At 40.4% G+C, this 19,241-nt stretch overlaps 1 protein-coding gene across 2 annotated transcripts; it reads left to right on the top strand.

Annotated features, from left to right (window-relative positions):
- The first annotated feature begins 14,239 nt into the window (after positions 1-14,239).
- On the top strand, positions 14,240-17,423 carry tac1 (tachykinin precursor 1). Of its 2 annotated transcripts, none has more exons than XM_084130350.1 (5): positions 14,240-14,846; positions 15,763-15,865; positions 16,016-16,039; positions 16,486-16,542; positions 16,667-17,164. In XM_084130350.1, exons 1-5 carry the CDS (start codon positions 14,733-14,735, stop codon positions 16,711-16,713), a joined length of 345 nt encoding a protein of 114 aa, XP_083986476.1. In that variant the 5' UTR covers positions 14,240-14,732; the 3' UTR covers positions 16,714-17,164. The 2 variants fall into 2 exon arrangements, with proteins under 2 accessions (XP_083986476.1, XP_083986477.1); XM_084130351.1 differs by having other exon boundaries at positions 14,551-14,840; positions 16,667-17,423.
- The last annotated feature ends 1,818 nt before the right edge of the window (positions 17,424-19,241 follow it).

The following is a 19,241-nucleotide window of genomic DNA, read 5'->3' on the forward strand; positions in this document are numbered from 1 at the left end:
CCGTCCTTCTATCATGACAGAACGATCTGACCGTTCAATGGAAGCAGCGAGTAGCTCCACCAGATCGCTGGAGGAATTCGTCAACAGCAGCATACTTCGAATGGATTCCCAGGAGAAGAACCTCAGCGATACAGCTCGCGCTGTCCAGGCTCTAGTGGCGCAGGTGTCCGGGCTCACCCAACAGCTTCAACATCTGCGAGGTCCCGCTGCGCCCCCCACACCGCCGGTTCCCCCACCACCACCAGAGAACCCTTCCCAGTCGGAGCCCCGCCTACCAGTTCCTGAGTCATATGCAGGTGAACCAAACTTCTGTCGAGCTTTCTTAACACGATGCTCCATGCACTTTTCTCTTCAGCCCAGGACATTCAACAATGAGCAAACCAAGGTCGCTTTTGTCTTGACGCTGCTGACTGGGAAGGCGGCACTCTGGGGGACAGCGGTGTGGGAGAATCAAGACCCATGCTGTGCCTCGTTCCTGGAGCTCTCCGCCGAAATGAAACGGGTCTTCGACCGGTCCGTCGCGGGACGAGAGGCAGCAAGGATGCTGGCCGATTTGCAACAGGGAGAGAGATCTGTTTCGGACTACTCCATCGAGTTTCGTACTCTAGCGGCGGAGAGCCAATGGAACGAGGAGGCGCAGTGGGATATGTTCCTGCATGGGTTGGCTGACCGCGTCCAGAAGGAGATTTACGCCATGGACCTTCCCACCTCACTCAACGGCCTGATCGCGTTGGCGTTAAGAGTAGACGCACGGTTATCACGAATGACTCGTCGCACTATGCCCAGTCGTCCCACAGGAGGGTTCGAGGGCCAACGTTTTGGAGGCGGGGACGCGGTCAGCCCTGTCTGCGATCACGAGCCCATGCAGGTGGGTCGAGCCCGGCTTTCCCGGGAGGAGAAGGAAAGGCGGAGATCCCAGGGCCTCTGCATGTACTGTGGAGGCGCGGGCCATTTCGCCTATAACTGCCCGTTAAAAGGCCCAGCCCGATAGTAAGTATGAGGCTACTATCGGGTGGGATCTCCGCCAAGAAGTCCTCATCCACATCGACTCTCCTTCCGGTAAGACTGAGATGGTCAAATCACCTTCACGATTGTCAAGCACTGTTGGATTCTGGGGCAGAAGGTAATTTCATGGACCGTTCATTTGCACACAAACTCCAAGTTCCCCTCAGACCCCTCACTCACAAGATTTCTGTACACGCTCTCAACGGCCAGGAACTCCCCACCATCTCATTCATCACCGAAGACATCACTCTCATCACATCAGGAAACCACACAGAGACTACCTCATTTTACATTCTGGACACTCCCCTCGCACCCATCGTCCTTGGTCACCCCTGGCTCACCCGTCACAACCCCAAAGTGGACTGGCTATCCAATTCTGTGTCTGCGTGGAGTAGTTTTTGTCATGAGTCTTGTCTTGTGTCTGCTTGTCCGTCTGTTTCTGTCCCTGTGTTTCAGGAGGAGGCAGTGGATTTATCTAACGTGCCCACGGAGTACCTGGACCTGAAGGAAGTGTTCAGTAAGTCTCGGGCTGCTTCTCTTCCCCCGCATCGTCCCTATGACTGTGCTATAGAGTTACTGCCAGGTACGTCTCCGCCTAAGGGCAAGTTGTATTCACTCTCTGTCCCAGAGAGGCAGGCCATGGAGAAATATATTTCTGATTCTTTAGCAACTGGGTTCATCCGTCCTTCCTCTTCTCCAGCGGGGGCGGGGTTCTTTTTTGTGGGGAAGAGGGACGGGTCCCTGCGACCTTGTATTGACTACCGGGGGCTGAACAGCATCACGGTAAAGAATACTTATCCTTTGCCGTTGATGTCTTCAGCCTTCGAGAGGTTGCAGGGAGCGTCCATTTTCACAAAATTGGATTTACGGAATGCTTATCATTTGGTCCGCATCAGGGAGGGGGATGAATGGAAAACTGCTTTTAACACCCCCAGGGGGCACTTTGAATACTTGGTCATGCCCTTCGGGCTGTCCAACTCCCCAGCGGTTTTCCAAGCACTTGTCAACGACGTGTTGCGAGACATGGTCGATCAGTTCATATATGTCTACCTGGATGACATATTGATTTTTTCTTCGTCTCTCCAGGAACATGTGCAACACGTCCGACAAGTGCTCCAGAGATTGCTAGAGAATGGGCTTTTTGTCAAGGCGGAGAAATGCGATTTTCATGCACAGTCTGTTCCTTTTTTAGGTTACATCGTGTCGGTTGAGGGAATGCGCATGGATCCTGAGAAGATCAAGGCTGTGGTAGAATGGCCAAGTCCAGATTCCCGTAAGGCCCTACAGAGGTTTCTGGGATTCGCCAATTTCTACCGGCGTTTCATTCGCAACTTCAGCCAACTAGCCGCACCTCTGACCGCCTTGACCTCCCCCAGAACGACGTTCAGGTGGTCAGACGCAGCCGAGGCTGCGTTTGCCAAACTTAAGGGTTGCTTCGTTTCAGCCCCCATCCTGATAACCCCTGATCCTTCACGTCAGTTCATGGTGGAGGTCGATGCGTCAGAGGTGGGGGTAGGTGCAGTGTTATCCCAGCGTTCTCCTTCAGACGATAAGATGCATCCTTGCGCGTTTTTGTCTCATCGTTTGTCCCCTGCGGAGCGTAATTATGACATTGGCAACAGAGAGTTGTTGGCAGTCAAATTAGCATTGGAGGAATGGCGCCACTGGTTAGAAGGGTCGGGGGTACCTTTTATCGTCTGGACCGATCACAAGAACTTGGGATATATTCGGACGGCTAAAAGATTAAACTCCAGGCAGGCTCGGTGGGCTCTTTTTTTCGGTCGTTTTGATTTTACTCTCTCGTACCGCCCGGGTTCCAAGAACATCAAACCCGATTCTTTATCACGTATTTTTGACCGTTCCGAACGCCCGTCTACTCCCGAGTGCATTTTACCAGAGTCTCTATTCGTCTCTACACTCATATGGGAGGTCGAATCGAAGGTCAAGAAGGCCTTAGAAGGGGTAACGCCTCCGACTCGTTGTCCATCGAATCGTTTGTTTGTGCCTGAGAGTTTACGGTCCAGCGTTATTCAGTGGGGACATTGTTCCAATGTGGCTTGCCATCCAGGAGTAAATCGTACTAAATTTTTGGTCAAGCAACGATTCTGGTGGCCTCTCATGGCTCGTGACGTTCACAATTTTGTTCTGGCTTGCTCAGTTTGTGCCACGGGTAAGACTTCCAATCGTTCCCCAGATGGGTTACTCCAACCGCTGCCGGTGCCTTCGAGACCCTGGTCCCATATCGCTCTAGATTTTGTCACCGCCCTCCCACCCTCCCAGGGTCACACGGTAGTTTTGACCGTGGTGGACCGGTTCTCGAAGGCGGCCCATTTCATACCCTTGCCCAAATTACCCTCAGCCAAGGAGACAGCGTTGATTGTCGTTAATCACGTCTTTCGGTTACATGGCCTCCCGATAGACGTGGTTTCTGACAGGGGACCCCAATTTGTGTCCAAATTTTGGCGAGAGTTTTGTAAGTGCCTGGGTGCGACTGTCAGTCTGTCCTCTGGGTTTCATCCCCAGAGCAATGGTCAAACTGAGCGAGCCAACCAGGATTTGGAGAGAACGTTGCGATGTTTAGTGTCCAAGAATCCTTCCTCTTGGAGCCAACAATTGTCTATGGTGGAGTACGCCCACAACACGTTGCCAGTGTCATCCACGGGCCTATCACCGTTTGAGTGTAGTTTAGGGTACCAGCCACCTATTTTTCCTAGTCTGGAATCCGAAGTCGCGGTTCCCTCCGCCCACGCCTTCGTCCAGAGGTGTCGCCGCACTTGGACTAGAGCCCGTGAGACTCTACTCCAAGTGGGGGCGCGCACTAAGGCCAAAGCCGATCGCCACCGGCGGAAGCCTCCCGTGTACGTCGTCGGTTCTAAAGTGTGGCTTTCTACCAAGGACATTCCTCTCCGCTCTGTTTCTAATAAGCTTGCTCCTAAATTTATTGGCCCATTCTCTGTCACTAAAATCATTAGTCCGGTGACAGTCCGTCTCAATCTTCCTCCAGTGTACAGGAGGATTCATCCCGTCTTTCACGTATCCAAAATCAAGCCCGTGTTTTTTGCTCGCATTAATCCGCCAGTCCCGGTTCCCCCCCCGCCGCGACTCGTAGATGGGGAACCAACTTATTCGGTCAGTCGTGTTCTGGACTCAAGGCGGAGGGGACGCGGATTTCAGTACTTGGTGGACTGGGAAGGTTACGGTCCGGAGGAGAGGAGTTGGGTACCGGCCAGAGACATCCTGGATCACTCTCTTATCGATGATTACAATCGGCAGGTAAGGGAGCCTGGGAACGCCAGGAGGCGTTCCTAGGGGAGGGGGTACTGTCACGGTTCATAAATCCTATGTCTCTTCCTTGTCTCGTGTTTCTGTTGTTGTGTGCTGATTGTGTGGGTGTGTCAGCTGATTATTCACTCATCGGCAATCAAGTTCATCACTCCCGTCACCAGCTGCAGCTCATCTCAGCACATATATAAATACTCACTCAATTCTCATTTCCTCTGTCAGATCGTTCTATGTGGTTCCCAGTGTGTGGTTCGTCTTGTTCCAGTTCCAGTGTCTCGTCGTTGCCTGTTCTTGTTCCTGTGGATGTTTCACTCTGGACTTGTCACCGTCATCACCACTCTTCACCACAGCACTCATCTGACCATCAAAGTCCCTGCGCCGCTATCCTGTTCCACCCTGGATTACTGTGTTCTCACTGATTGTCAAATAAAGAGTGTTTTGAGCTACTTGCGATTGCTTCCGTCCTTCTATCATGACAGACAGCTTTCAGGTTTCATCCCAATTATCACCAAGCATGTCCAGACGTCTTTATATTCAACCCCCCCAAACAATAAAATAAAGCAATGGTTTTCTACACAATAAAACGGAGGTGGTCAGATCTTGACATTCAGACCAATTATTGTTTCATAGTAGCACAAAGAACTGTAAACAAGCTATCGGATATCCTGACCTATTTTCATTTTCTCGTTAACATACCTATTGTGACATACTGATATCTAATCAAGCTACTGCAAACATTAGAAGACACTCATTAGGGGCCAAGCACTGAAGGTGCGGAGGCACCTATTGTATCTGTTCCCGTTCTTCTTCTTCTTCTTCTTCTTCCGCTCTGGGAGTCTATGGCAGCCCATAGAACCGCTTGCGGGAAAGTTATGAAATTTGGCACACTGATAGAGGACAGTCTGAAAAGTCACCATAGCAAATTTGGTGTCTTAAAACCAATCCCTCTAGCGCCACCAACTGTCCAAAGTTTCACTCATATTTATGCTAATAACTTTTGAACCGTAAGGCCTATCAACAAAATTATTTTGTCCACTTATTCCCTAGCTCATGACGATTCGATTGCAACCAAACTTGGTACATATCATCACAAGCATGACCTGAGGCTACATGCTGTGTTTCGGCACAGCGCCACCTACTGGTCCGGAGATATGAAAAATGGCTATTTTTGCTAATAACTTCTGAACAGTTTGTCCAAAAATCATAAAATCATTTGTCTCATTAGATTCAGGGCAAGATGCCGAGTCGACTGATATCCAATTTTACTATATCGGCCATTTTGACTGTCGGCCATTTTGAATTATGTGCTAAAATGCTGTATTTTAAGAACGCATGAACGGATTGTTACGAAACATGGTATGGGTCATCAGCACGATGTCCTGAAAGAACCTGAGAAGTTTAGACACAGCGCCACCTAGTGGTGAATTTTTTTTCTTCAAATGCTTATAACTTTGGGTGTGGTCGACTTATTTTCACGAGACTCATCTCATTAGACTCCTGAATCCTTGCCGAGTCCTACGATACCAAACATTCTAGGTTTCGGCTTACAGTTTGTGTAGCGTTGTGATTTAGCGCTTAAAAAACATTTGGCTATATCTTCGAAACCGCTAGTCCGATCGAGACGAAACCACCGTCAGAAGTTTGGAAACATAGGTCGATAACTAATTGCTAATACCCAAATGCGAAAATATTGATGTTTAGGGGTAGTAAATTCCAATCAAAGTCATGTGTCAGTCATTTTTTACATGTTTTTTCATATAAATGTCTATAACTCCGAAGCGAATTGAGATATGTTCACCAAAATCGACACACATATGTATGGGCTCACTCTGAGGACACATAAAAAAAATGGTGGGACTGAGCCTCTTGGTGGCGCTATAATAGAACAAAACATGGAATTCCCATTGACTTCAATACAGTTTTGTGAAATAAAATTCGATACTAAACAAATGCATTGGTGTAATATTACGAAACTCAGAATGTGCCATCAGTACCATGCCCTGAAAGTACTCAAAATATTTCGCGACAGCGCCACCTAGTGGTCAAAAGTAATAACAAAATTTCCAAAAAGGCTAATAACTTTTGAATAAATTGGCCTATTGAAATGACACTGGTCTTAATCGATTCCTTGGGTCAGGCCGAGAACATAGATACCAAGTTTACCTTATTTGGCCAAACTTCCTGTCCGCCATCTTGATTTTCATTCAAAACCTACTTTTTCGAACTCCTCCTAGACTGTTTGTCCGATTTTCAGCAAAATCGAATCATATCATCTCCGGACCGTGCCGACTAAAAGTTATGGATTTTGTGTCGATAGATGAAACCGTTTTCGTATAGCGCAGCAGCAAAGTTGAGGCATGATGCCAAAAGGACTATTCAGGCTTTATCTCTGCAATGCCTTGACATATTGACACCAAACTTTGTATGTCTCATTGTCCCTTCACTCTGACCACATCACATCAGTTTTGTGACTGCGCCACCTATTGGTCAAAAGTGATAATCCATTAAATCATATTTTTATTTACTGTTTCTATGATTTTTCAGCCATTTCACCTAAAATCTTCTTTAAATGTCTTTAATTGCTCATTGTTGCAGATGGTCTGACACTTTCAGCACTGTTGGCATGTCTTGTCGTCTTATTCTGCTTGGCCCCGGTTATGGCTGCTTGCAGCTATATTTTTCACCTGTAACCGCAAGAAAGGTGCCCTGTCGTGACTTCACAGTGGGACAAAAGCACGAGGAGAATGAACATGTCACTGATGGTTTTTCACGGTGAGGATAATTGGGACTGGTTGACGTCCTCCCTTCACTGATGGCCACCCCCTGGTGACGCAAGTGAAAGGTAAGAACCAGCCCACTGCAGCGAGAACATGTGAGAGAGATACGTAACGTGCCCTCCTACACACCCCCACTGAGTCAACCACACACACACACACTTACACAAAGCTCAGCATGTCTGTGGCTGATTTATGGTGTTCTCGTGTAGGACAGTAGAATAATGTCCCATTGCATTAGTAGAAAGAGATTGCATTTAGTCACACGTCCCTTCAGTCGGGGAAGGGGGACAATGACATCATATCAAATACTCCATGGCGGGCCTAATCAATCACACTTTTCAAATTAAAGATGTCGAATTTAATTTGATTCATGGAAGCAAATAAGATGCACAGCCAGGCAGGGACGGTCTACTTCTGCGAAGGTTACCGCTGAGTCCGATATTACACAAACAAAGCTGGGAGCGCTCCAAGAGCTTATGATGAAACATGCCAGGAAAACAAAAACAATCTGAATGTGGGGAAATAGCATTATGTTCATTTTTGACTGGATTTATTCATTTTATGACATATATAATAGGATGAAGAAGAAACGTGTCCACCAAATCAAAGTCATGCAGTCAAACTTACATTCAGAAAACTGCAGTAAAAAACACGAAGAGGAAATGACATCATAGAGAGGACCACTGCAGACCCTCATGATGGTGTCAATCAGTGTCTTAAATTATCAGATAATTTCTGCTTGTTATGATAAGGCAAGTTACCCTTGTGAAAAAGAAGTGTGCTTAATTATATTGAATGTGCACTTGTAGTGCACTTCAAATCTTAAAAGTACATTTTTACTTGCAGATATTATAAAATTAATGAAAAGGCCACTTAAAAAGTGCACTTTGTGATAATGTAAAATTAAAATTTGAATTCAAAGTACATTTTAAATCATTATGTTTATTAATCTTTTGTTGTGCTTTAAAGTACACTTATTTTGATGCCGCTTAATATACAAAAGCACTTTATTGTAATTATAACTAGTGTTATTACATATTACATATTACACACACACACGCACACACACACACACACACACACATAGTAAGTACATATATATGTATATATGTACTTAATTGCAACTTCATCATTACAAATTTGTAATTCAAATATATATTTAAATACATGACACAAGTTTCAATAGAAATTACATTAAAGTATATTTTAGTTTACTACAAGTGATTGTCAGTGCATTCGACACTACACTTTAAACTTATTACAAAGACAATATAAGTAATTATGACATTTCCCTCCACAGCTCCTCCCCCACAACGGAGCCTGCCGTTGCCAAGCAGGGCCACCGATGACGGCGGATAAACAGTTATGGCACTTTCATTGGTAGGGACGAAACATCAACAATATGCTTTACATTGGCTATGGCCTGCCCATACTTTGACTACAAACTTGGTCCTCCAATCATTACGTATTTTGCAATACATGTAATGTAACTTGTTTATAACGTTGCACTCTTTCTATAAGTTATAAATAGCTAATAAGATAATATAACGGTAGGGCCTAACTAACGTTACAGTATGTAACAAATCAGAAATGTGGCTAACTCTGCATCGATTTTTAATCCTTTCAGGACACGTAGCTCCCTCCACCTCTGAAAAGCCGCTTCGATGTTTACCCTCGTTTTATTTCGGGCTCTGTCTAATTCTTTCTTTTCCGCTTGTTTATCGTCATTGGTCTTTTTCCGTTTACCCGTCTTTGTTGTATGAGCAGGTGCCACTCGAGAAATTGGCAGTTTTGGTTGTTTGTCCGCCATTATTAGCACAGCTGCGGCACACCGGCAATATTGATTTTGAACGACGCTACGCGCTGTGCAAGAGAGGGGTGTGATCAGCGCTTACACGAGCTTGACTGACACTGCTAAGACACTCCTCCTGGCTCTGATTGGTTGTTTCTGACCGGGAGCGGTGTATTCCTGCAAATGGCAATAGGACCACTGGGAGGAGCCAGAGGAGCTTGATTTTTTCACAGATTATCTGTCTCATATTCTACTGTCAGGACATAATGACAGTTTTAACAAATATGTAAAAAATACATTTTTACAAAAGTTACCTACTGCAGCTTTAAGTCCTACTTAAGTGGGTCAAGTTCAGATAATTGAAAGTATAATACATTTTAATTGAATTGCAATTAACATGCAAGTAATTGTCTGAAAACATTACATTCAGTTCACTTTTAAGTATATTCTTTTAATGTATTTAATTCATTTATTTATTTATTTAATTTAATTGTTTCCATAATAATTCCATATTTGCTCTTTTAAAATGTATGCTGAAGTGTATTTCTTTACATAAAGGTTAGTGCAGGCTGTAAAAATTTTTTTATTCATAATAATTTATGACATTTGAACCTTGAAAAATATACTAAAAACCTATTATGTACTTTAATATGTAAATAAGATTATGCCCACTCATATGTATTCAAAGTTAATGGAAAAATGCCATATTTTATTGATGGTTACACAACATGGCATTTTTAAATTTATTAAATCAAAACAGTATTCGTTTATTTTTTTTAAACGGTTCATTTTTAAAAACATGCCGTGTTCATCTTTTTATTTTATTTTATTGTGGACACTCATTGACCCATTTAGTGATGAAAACTGCAAAGGCAAATCCTCTATACAAAAGCACTTCGGAGGCTCCATTAGCACAGCTGCTCCAGTGTTCTCTATATTCATAATCATTGCATTCCAGTCAGGGATAATAAACATGGTTTAGGGTGACTGAAAGCGCTGCCAAGCTCCCTCCCTTTATGCTTGGCAGGGTCAAGCCCATTCAGCCCGCATCGGGAGTGCAGCGTAAGTGTACTACCTTAATTAAAGTCTCCCCCTTAATGGGAATGTCTCTTCTACTGAATGGAAATAGGAAATTCAATAGAGCATCTAGAGGACATGAAAAATACGAGGGAAGCTAGTTGTCCATTGACAGGACAGGACTCATCTGTTCCGGTGGGGAGACCGGATGGAGTCACATTTGCCAGATTGCTGTATTTTGAATGAATGCCCAGCATTTGCGATTTTGCTTGAGCATCTTAAGTGGTCAATAATGCTCAGTTTATGCAGGAAAAACACTTGTATTTCTTGTACTTGCTTATTAACAGGATATACAGTATATCTCACAGAGAATATATATTATTTTGAAGGAGGTCAAGATCAACCAAAGGACCCTGTTGAATGAAATTTGGGTGTTGGATTTTTTTTAATCATCTGTCAAATTGTAAATATGATCACTTATAAAGGAACGGCTTTCCTCAACAAACCACATGATTTGAGACAATATTCAATATGGAACACAGGAAGCCCAACTAAGCAGAGTGAGATGGGGCTGAAGGTTATTTTGAGTTTAAAAAAAAATGGCATTACTTGATACAGGACCACTGTAATAATAATAATAATAATTAAAAAAAAAACAAGCTTATGAGTCAAAATAATTAAAATGGACAAGGAAAAATGCCTCATGACGGAAAATAATTTTAGCATGTTAGTACTCAAAACCAGAATAATCTGGACATTTTACTGGGTTTGAAAATACCCAGACATGAATTACAAGAGCATATGCATGCCCACTATAACCAAGAGAAATTGAATAGGGAATTTTAAAGAACATACATAAAAATAGCAATAAATAATTAAAAAAGAAATAATAATTGCATGTGGCACTTTAAGGGTCAGACTGTGCTTGGAATATCTATATGGAAAGTGCATATTTACAATATAATTGCTCTACAGCTTGCTAAGGTTTGTTTGCTCACTTCATATGCTGATTTGTATCCACTATAGACACATGGTCATATCTACTGTGGATCTTCTCCAACCTTCTGGATATATAAACTAAAGCCTCTTTAGCCTAAAGGACAAGGGCATATACATTAAGCATAGCTGAAATATCTTTAGACTTCAATTTACGGTAAATGTTTAGTCATGCTTGGGAGGTCAGGAAGAAGTAGCATTATGTCTAAGTAAGGTATAAGTTATGATGATGTTTTTTCTAAATTTACTTTAGCAAAGTCTTAGGGGAAAAAAAAAGCATTTTAGCCAAAAGCAAATTCACATTTTGAAGCAATCTCTGAAAGTCTTGACTGCTGACATCAAAAATATTTAATATTACTCTGAGGTTTGCGCTGAAGAAGCAAAAATAGGGTTAAAGCTTTATAAAATAGCTAAAGGTTTAAAGCTAAAACTGCACTCCTGCTTCACATCACAAAACTTGGTGGTAAGCCGGTGGTCTCGCGTCTTTTTCTTACAAGGTTAAACATTTATTCACCTTAGTCAGTGTTTTATTCATGACACGGCGAAACAACAGAACACAAATCTAAGACAAACTGACCTGTCCTCCCACACACTGTGTCTGAACACTACCGCAATAACACTTGTACAAATAGATGATCCAAAGCAACAGCCTTACTACTGCCATTATGATCACCAATATTTGATAAAGCGCTTATTACATACTAAAATGTTCTGTGTCGAGGTCTTTAAATTTTATAACACGGTCTGCTTGTAAAATATAAATGCAATCAATCCAAATGTCAAATTGGACTAATGCTTCTATCTGTCACAGGTATTCAGTGTTTTTATGTTCCGCTGAGTTTAGGATTGTTATGTTTAAGTTATTCATGGACTTTTAGTTTGATCAAAACATTAAAACATCTTACTCACTCCAAAGTTTTGAATCATAAGCTCGGTCCATTGGCTATTGGTTTCAACCTGCAGGACATGATAAACAACATATAAGTAGTAGTAGTAGTCAAAATAAACAAACCATGTGATAATGCAATTGCTCTCTGCACGCTTCAGTTTCAATTCATGCCATCTCACTTATAGTTGATATACAGTTCTAATCTACCAATGAGAACATTGAACAATAAGAACAACGTCTACCAATGTTAAAGATGTGGAAATGCATTGGTTTTTCAGATTCTTCAAAATGAACAAAACATTTTGTATATTAAAACCCAGGAAATGAGTCTCATTACCCATTTACTAGATAATTTCAACTAACTTTCAAACAAACTGAACTGAACTTGTACATTTTTTTGGAGTATTTTGATAGTGTTTTGTACATTGAAATGGGTTGTTTATATGATGGCTGTGCATTGCTAAAACTACATGGGATATATAGATTGTGTTTCTAAAAAGAAATAATTGGCGCCTCTTATTCTGCTTTAACAACATAAGCGGAGTAATTCAACCTGCAATCTTCTGACATTTTTGGTAAGTCTACCAGGAGAATAAAAAAACACAACCATTGTTGAAAGAAAAATGAGGTCTACTTGTGCTCTTTTAGGGTGAACTGACCATTAGGGCTATTTTCTTTCTCTTTCAACTCTGAGAATTGCAGAGTGGTCTGACTTCTAATGCATGTTGGGGTAAAACTAAGGAGTGTTGTGTTCTTGGAAACAAGAAGATAGCATGTCTGAATAATCAGATGGATTCATACGCAGACACATGCCATTTCTGTCTGTTGGTGTTGAGCTCTATAAAAGAAAAGATAATGGATATATCTTATTTTCTCTCTTCCATTCATTATCTATCTCTTCTTCAGACACACTTCTCCTTAATATGCTCTTCTCTTGTACCTTCCATCATCCGTGAGAGTGATTGAGAGTTCATATTTCCGAGTAAACAATTTCAATATAAAATGGCATATGAAGCAAAAGTTCAATTTCTCACTAGATATCCATCAGCCTACTGTACACTAAAAACAGATCTGAAAGAGCTTTTTCTGATTTGACACCAAATTGGTGTAGTAACCTAATGTAATCCAGTTCATTTAGTCATATTACAAATATTTTTGATGAACAAAACCTGCATGACCAAACATTACAGCAAAATGTTCAACCTGGATTTCCAATATTTGCTATCTATAAACAGATAGTGTCAAACATTTGGCTACAAATGATTTCTGAACAGCTGCGGGACAAAATGGCAATTACATCTTCTCATCAGCAGTAAAAACTAAAATCAAACAGGTTGTGCACCACTTTAATAAGTAAATGTCCACGACCCTCACGCTGCTGCTGGGGTTGTTTCAGTTGTGTAAGGCAAGCTTAGCAAGAAATAACATTTGCATTTGATATTAACACATGATTAAATAAAGAGACATCATTGTCGCTGATAAAGGCACTCGAGGTATGAAGTGCTATTCTGTCTGTAAAGACTCTGTGCGCTGAGACAAAAGTCCTTTCTCATGGAAATCAGTCATGTCTCCACTTCCTCCGTGGGTCATCCACCTCCGAGTGTCCTCTCCCTGCTTTTCATTTAAAACACGGATTTAACCCTGTGCATCTGACTACACTGCCTCCATTAGAGATGCAATGGTTTAAAAATGGCACGCAAGCTTTGTGGGCTTATTATTACTTTTTATACTGTGGGATTATTATTATTATATTAAGTGTCTTTAACTACTAACCACTAAGATTCAAATACAATGCACTTCTTCTGTAGCCTACATGTTTTTACATTGTACTTATATTTAAAAAAAAATACCTGCATGTAATTATAGCATGTGATTGATTTCTGTAATTACATCTTTAATTACATTGTTTACCCTTTTCGTACACCTTAACCCACCCATAACCCTAATCATACACCAAACCTGTCTAACTTTACTCATACCCCATCTTGATATAGCAGCAAGTAACCTGAACACAATAAGTATAGCCTTTTTTTTTTCTTAGGTTTTGCTCATCTGAAGAATTTAAAATGTAACATCCAGAACATTTTAACCTTAAAAGGGTAAACTCAAAAGCCATGAACAGACCACAAAAAGTGGTTATTAAAAAGAAAGAGCGAGGATGCTTTTAAAAAAAAAAGAGCTTCATTCTTCTAGAACTTAATGCTTGAAAACAAGAGATGTGTTGAGCTGTTATCGGAGAACCCGAAACATAGGCAATCTCTCGTGGCTCTTGCAATTCCTTGAAGAATTCAGTTGTGATTCGCACCCAGAATTCAAAAAATGTTGTTAGTTTATATAACACACGGGAGAAAACACAAAGGTTTCGGCTTCTTCAGTGTTTAATTCCTCTCATATGTGCTTTTTTTCTATTTCCAAGACCCTTCAGAAGTTGCTCACCTCCTCTGACGCAAACGAATCGTGTTAAACGAGCCATCTGCATTCATGTTTGCACAGTTGTAGACGGAACTTCGTAAAACATTCGTCGAATGAGTCAATCATAACGTCACCTGTCTGCAGTCCTGATCAGCACACGTCCATAAAGTCACGGACTGTCCGAACCAGGACTATTTCAACTTTAGATACTTCCTCTAGCAATGTGAGCGAAATATTAAAGAGGAGTGCTCTTCGTCATTGTGCGTTTTAAAGCAATCTGACTAATACATTTATTTGTTTTATCGATTTTAAGCGTCGGAAGGAACCTGTCACCTCCCTGTTGCATTGCTATAAAGCCGAGCGTGCGAGTCAGTACGGTCACGGAGACGCGCATCGGACGCGCGCACTAAAGAACTGTGTTATACGTGGAGAAAACTGTTCACGCACTGCTGAAAGAACACTGAACAACATACTCGAACAATACGACTTGAATCGACGTTTACCTTGCGTTTTATACTTTAAAGTGCTTTGGGAAAGGAAAAGGAAAGTTACTGGGTGAAACATGAAATTTCTCTTACCGGCTGTAGTCCTTTTTCTTGTTTTGTGCCAAGTTTTTGGAGAAGAATTGGGTCCAAAAGAAGACCTTGATTATTGGACAGGCAACAATCAGGTACAGGTGAGTTTTTTTAATGTTTGACTGTTGTCTAAACATGTCTTTTAGACTAAATAAAAGCTACTGTAACTATCTGACATTTTTAGGGCTGGTTTTATTAGCCATAACAACAACAAAAAACATTCTTATCAAGCAGTCTCATTATATTGACTATATTATGTTAGTATATTCTATTAATAACTGTTAAAAAATCTTATCTGTAAAGGTAATTATATTGAATTATGCTACTTTTCATTATTAAAGCGCAGCTTCATAGAGTGATTATAACATAAAATGTCACAATTGACATTCCAGTGAGCAAATTGCGTTGTAATTACTAATAAAGTTCTGTGTAATAATAATGTGTAACATTATGTAATTTTTTTTTGGCTATAATTTTACATTGTTATTATCGATTCGGTAGGATGTAGCCACATATTCAGGATTGAGGAGGACCAAAAGCAATAATTTAGAAATTAACCATTAAATACATATAACATGTAACATGGCACATGCAATAAAAATGTTATCAGCTGTATTCATTGGATTTCACTGGGTAGTTAGAAAAGATTCAAGTACAACATGCACAGGTCGCTGTCCAGTGCTGAATTACTCAGTGCTCATATTGCTTGTTTGAATGGAGCACACGTTTCTCATTTGACATTGCGGGTTGGAAGAGAGCCAAGCACTTATGTCTCTCATGGTTTTTGTGTCTATAAACTGCATCTTTGCAACCGCTGTACCTAGTAAAGTATTTTAGTGCTCAAAAACTGTGGTGAAAAATTCTGAAATTTGGTGAATTCTGTATTGGGATGCATTGGTGAGTTATAAAATACTAATTGTATCAACATCTGCAAGGGTTCCAGTGATATTATAATGTGAGGAGTGGCATCTGTATGCTGGTGGTCTAATGTTCCACTAATCAAATCATCTCTTGCAGGATGAGTGGCTTCAGTCGGATCCCTTCAGAGAGATACTAAGACGTATGACGAGGAAACCCCGACCTCATCAGTTCATTGGTCTGATGGGGAAACGGTCCTCTGGTAAGACCGCAGTCCTATATCTCATGCATATCATAAAAAAAAATAAAAAAAAATCAGATGTTGATAATACGTTTTAACTAGAATGCAGCAAATGACAAAAAATGCTTTTGACCTATAACTGACATCTCTTTCATTCTTCCACCCCCACAGCAAATGCACAGATTACACGAAAAAGTAAGCGATCTCAAAAAACACTCCTCCATACAATGCATATATTATTTGCTAAATGCTTACATTTGCCTAAAAGCAAAGACACTTGAGGAGAGATTTACATATATAATTATACAACAACATTTTCAGTGGGTTTTTTTTTTCTCACATGAAAAAAAAGGTTTTAGAACTCTAGAAGAGAGAAGAGAAATCTTTACAAATCCTTGAACTTTGCAGGTTGTATAGTCACATTCACAGCTTATTAAATGGAATCTTAAGAGTGTTAGCAACACATGATTCTTTTTAATGGAACTCACAACCTCAAGGTCTTTTTCACAGTAGAATAAAAGCAATTGTAACATCCTTCAACCGCACTCTAGGCTTCAACAATATAGCAGAACTGTACATATGTGTGTATGTATGTATGTATATATATATATATATACATATAACCCTTAATTGTCTTTCAGGGCATAAAATCAATTCTTTCGTGGGGCTGATGGGTAAAAGAAGCCAAGAGGAGCCAGGTAGGTACTGCAAAACCTCTCAATTAGTTTTAGGATAGCTGCTTCATCAATGATAGAAATAGTGATAATACTAATAAAAACTAGTAGCTTTAAAATGTGTAACCCCAACCTTCTCTTTTCACAGAATCGTATGAATGGGGAACAGTACAAATCTACGACAAAAGACGTTAATGGCTAAAATGGATCATCGTCACATCCGCTTCCTTGCGGATCATTTCATTATGTGATACTCATTTTTTGTTTTTGTTTTTTGTTATTCAGGTCAGAAATAAACATTCTTATTTCACATTGTGAAATAAGGCCACACCTGTGCCAGTTTATTTATGTCAGACATTTTAAAATGGTTCGGCTGTGATCAAACGTGTTTGTCACAACATAATTCCCGATGTTGTGGAGCATTAAAGCAAAGCGTTGTCCTTTCTAAGGTACTAAGATTTGTGCTGAAAATGTCAATTTTAGTGCCTCATAGTGTTTTCACCATGACTGATGATGTTATAATACAGACAGTCCGGGTGTGATGTCATCCTGCGCATGTCTTGTCACTGCTATGAGCAAAAGTTTTGCTATCTTGATATCTCTGTGTGATTGTAGCTTGATATTAAAAATATTTTCTTTATTGGTGGAACTTTTAATTCCTTGTATCGTTGAATGTGTGGCGTATCACGGTCTAAAGGTGCTTTCACAATGGCACACTCACTCCACCTACAGGCTATTAGATATATTTTAACCATCAAGTATTCTTTTAAACCAGGCTTGTTGAACTGTATTAATATAACACAACTCGACTGGTATTTTGAAGAAACCCTTTTTCAGTATCATGGCCAGATCTTTCAATGCAATCACTCCAACATCTGTAGCACATTAAACTTCTTTAATCATTCAAGCCGTTTCTTTTCTCTAATTGAAAATCCACTTTCCACTGACACTTTCTTACAGTAATGGTGCACCAAAGAAAATACAAATATCACATTGAGTTTATACAAATAATAATAAATATAATCTCTTAACCCTTAATATTAGGACAGCAGTAAAGGATAAACAGTGAACCCTACTTTAACCAGTGCCATTCATTCATCTCAGAGACTAACAGAATAACAGTCAAACTTTTTTTCTTTTTTTTTTTCAATAAATAACTGCTTAAAAGCAGTTTAACTAGCCAACTAATTATTAATTTCAATTAGCTGACTCTACGCACACAAATACACTCACTAAAGGGACCTGGGATAAGTGCATAGCTCAATTGCACAGTGGTAACAGATATTATCCAACCCAGATATTACACACACAAAAAAAAGTAACTTAAACTAATAATTTATTCCTGAATCAAAAAACAAAAACATTATTAAAAATACATGTATTTAAATAGAAAGTAGTTATTTTAAATTGATATAATATTACTATTTTACATTATTAATGTTTTTACTGCATCTTTGATCAAATACATTGCCTTAGTGAGCACAAGACTTTTTTCAAAAACATTTTAAACCTAACCGACCTCAAACTCTTAAACAGTATTATATCACTACTTACTAATGTAAAATAAATTAATATGGAATCTCCTTTAAACAGTGTATCTTTCGGTCTCTTTGTCTTGAACTTTGCTGACAGTGTTAATTCATAATAGTCTCATCCATCCATCCATCCATCCACCTACCTACCTACCTACCTACCTATCTATCTATCCTCCATAAAAAGGTGTGAAAAACAAACATGAGCCTAATGGAGTATGCAAGAAAGCTTGAAGGCCTGAAAAGTTGACAGGGCCTCCATTTTTATCTTTTGAACTATTGCATGAGCTGAAGAAATTACACTAACCTGTGAAAAACTGACTCTTTAGGAGACTAAAACCAGCCTAAAAACTAATTTTAGTAAACTAAACAGAGAAAGTGGAAGCAATAAAATATATTATGGTAATGTTTAAACCAGCTTCATGTGGGAGGCATGTATGTGATTGTATTGTTTAGCCAAGGTCTGAAGTCTGATGCGATTACTGGTCTTTATCAGGCTTGTAGATGGACAGGGTTCTGGCCGAGGGGTCTGTGGCCTTGATCCAGCGAGGCATCCAGTAATGTGGCGTCCACTTGCAGCAGCCGGGGAAATTCTTCTCAAAGATCATTCACCTGAAAGAAAAATTCAAGAAAGAGATAAAGAGGAAGAGGAAGAGGCTTTAAAGCGCTGTGCCATGTACATGTGAAGTACCTCAGACTATTATGCAGTTATCTATAAAGGCACATCTCTGCAGAGATGGCTAGACTCAGAAAGCACTATAGTTTATTAATAAATAATTAAAATGTGTTCTTTTTTCTCCCAACACATCCATAATCATTAATGTTTCCCGGGTGCTTTGCAGCAAGCTTTATGCGCGAGCTTGAGCGCAGAATATGCTATATCACGCCTATAGCTATTTAGGCTATTAAAGTATGGTTTAGTAGGCTATTAATATTAATAAATTTAACAAATGTGCGACTACACGGGGCACAGCCCTTGGCACAAGGAACCGCTCCACTTTAAAATAAAATGCAATGACATTACAAAAAGTGCGAAAGTAGCTGCAAATCACATCATGCATGCGTAATGAGTCAAATTATTTTATTTTATTTGTTGCTTTTGTTATCAACTTATTTATAAATTGCTTCCAGAAAGAATGTGTGGGGGTGCTATGGGGGTGCTTTGGTTTTTTTTGGGGATGCTAATGCAAA

The sequence above is a fragment of the Abramis brama genome (genome assembly GCF_963993115.1).
Source record: "Abramis brama genome assembly, chromosome: 12".
Taxonomy (NCBI): domain Eukaryota; kingdom Metazoa; phylum Chordata; class Actinopteri; order Cypriniformes; family Leuciscidae; genus Abramis; species Abramis brama.

Excerpts from the sequence above, each read along its gene's own strand:
- tac1 (XM_084130350.1), top strand. The coding sequence starts at position 14,733 with ATGAAATTTCTCTTACCGGCTGTAGTCCTTTTTCTTGTTTTGTGCCAA. Across the intron at positions 16,040-16,485 it reads TGCACAGATTACACGAAAAA|GGCATAAAATCAATTCTTTC; the intron begins GTAAGCGATCTC and ends ATTGTCTTTCAG. Across the intron at positions 16,543-16,666 it reads AAGAAGCCAAGAGGAGCCAG|AATCGTATGAATGGGGAACA; the intron begins GTAGGTACTGCA and ends CTCTTTTCACAG.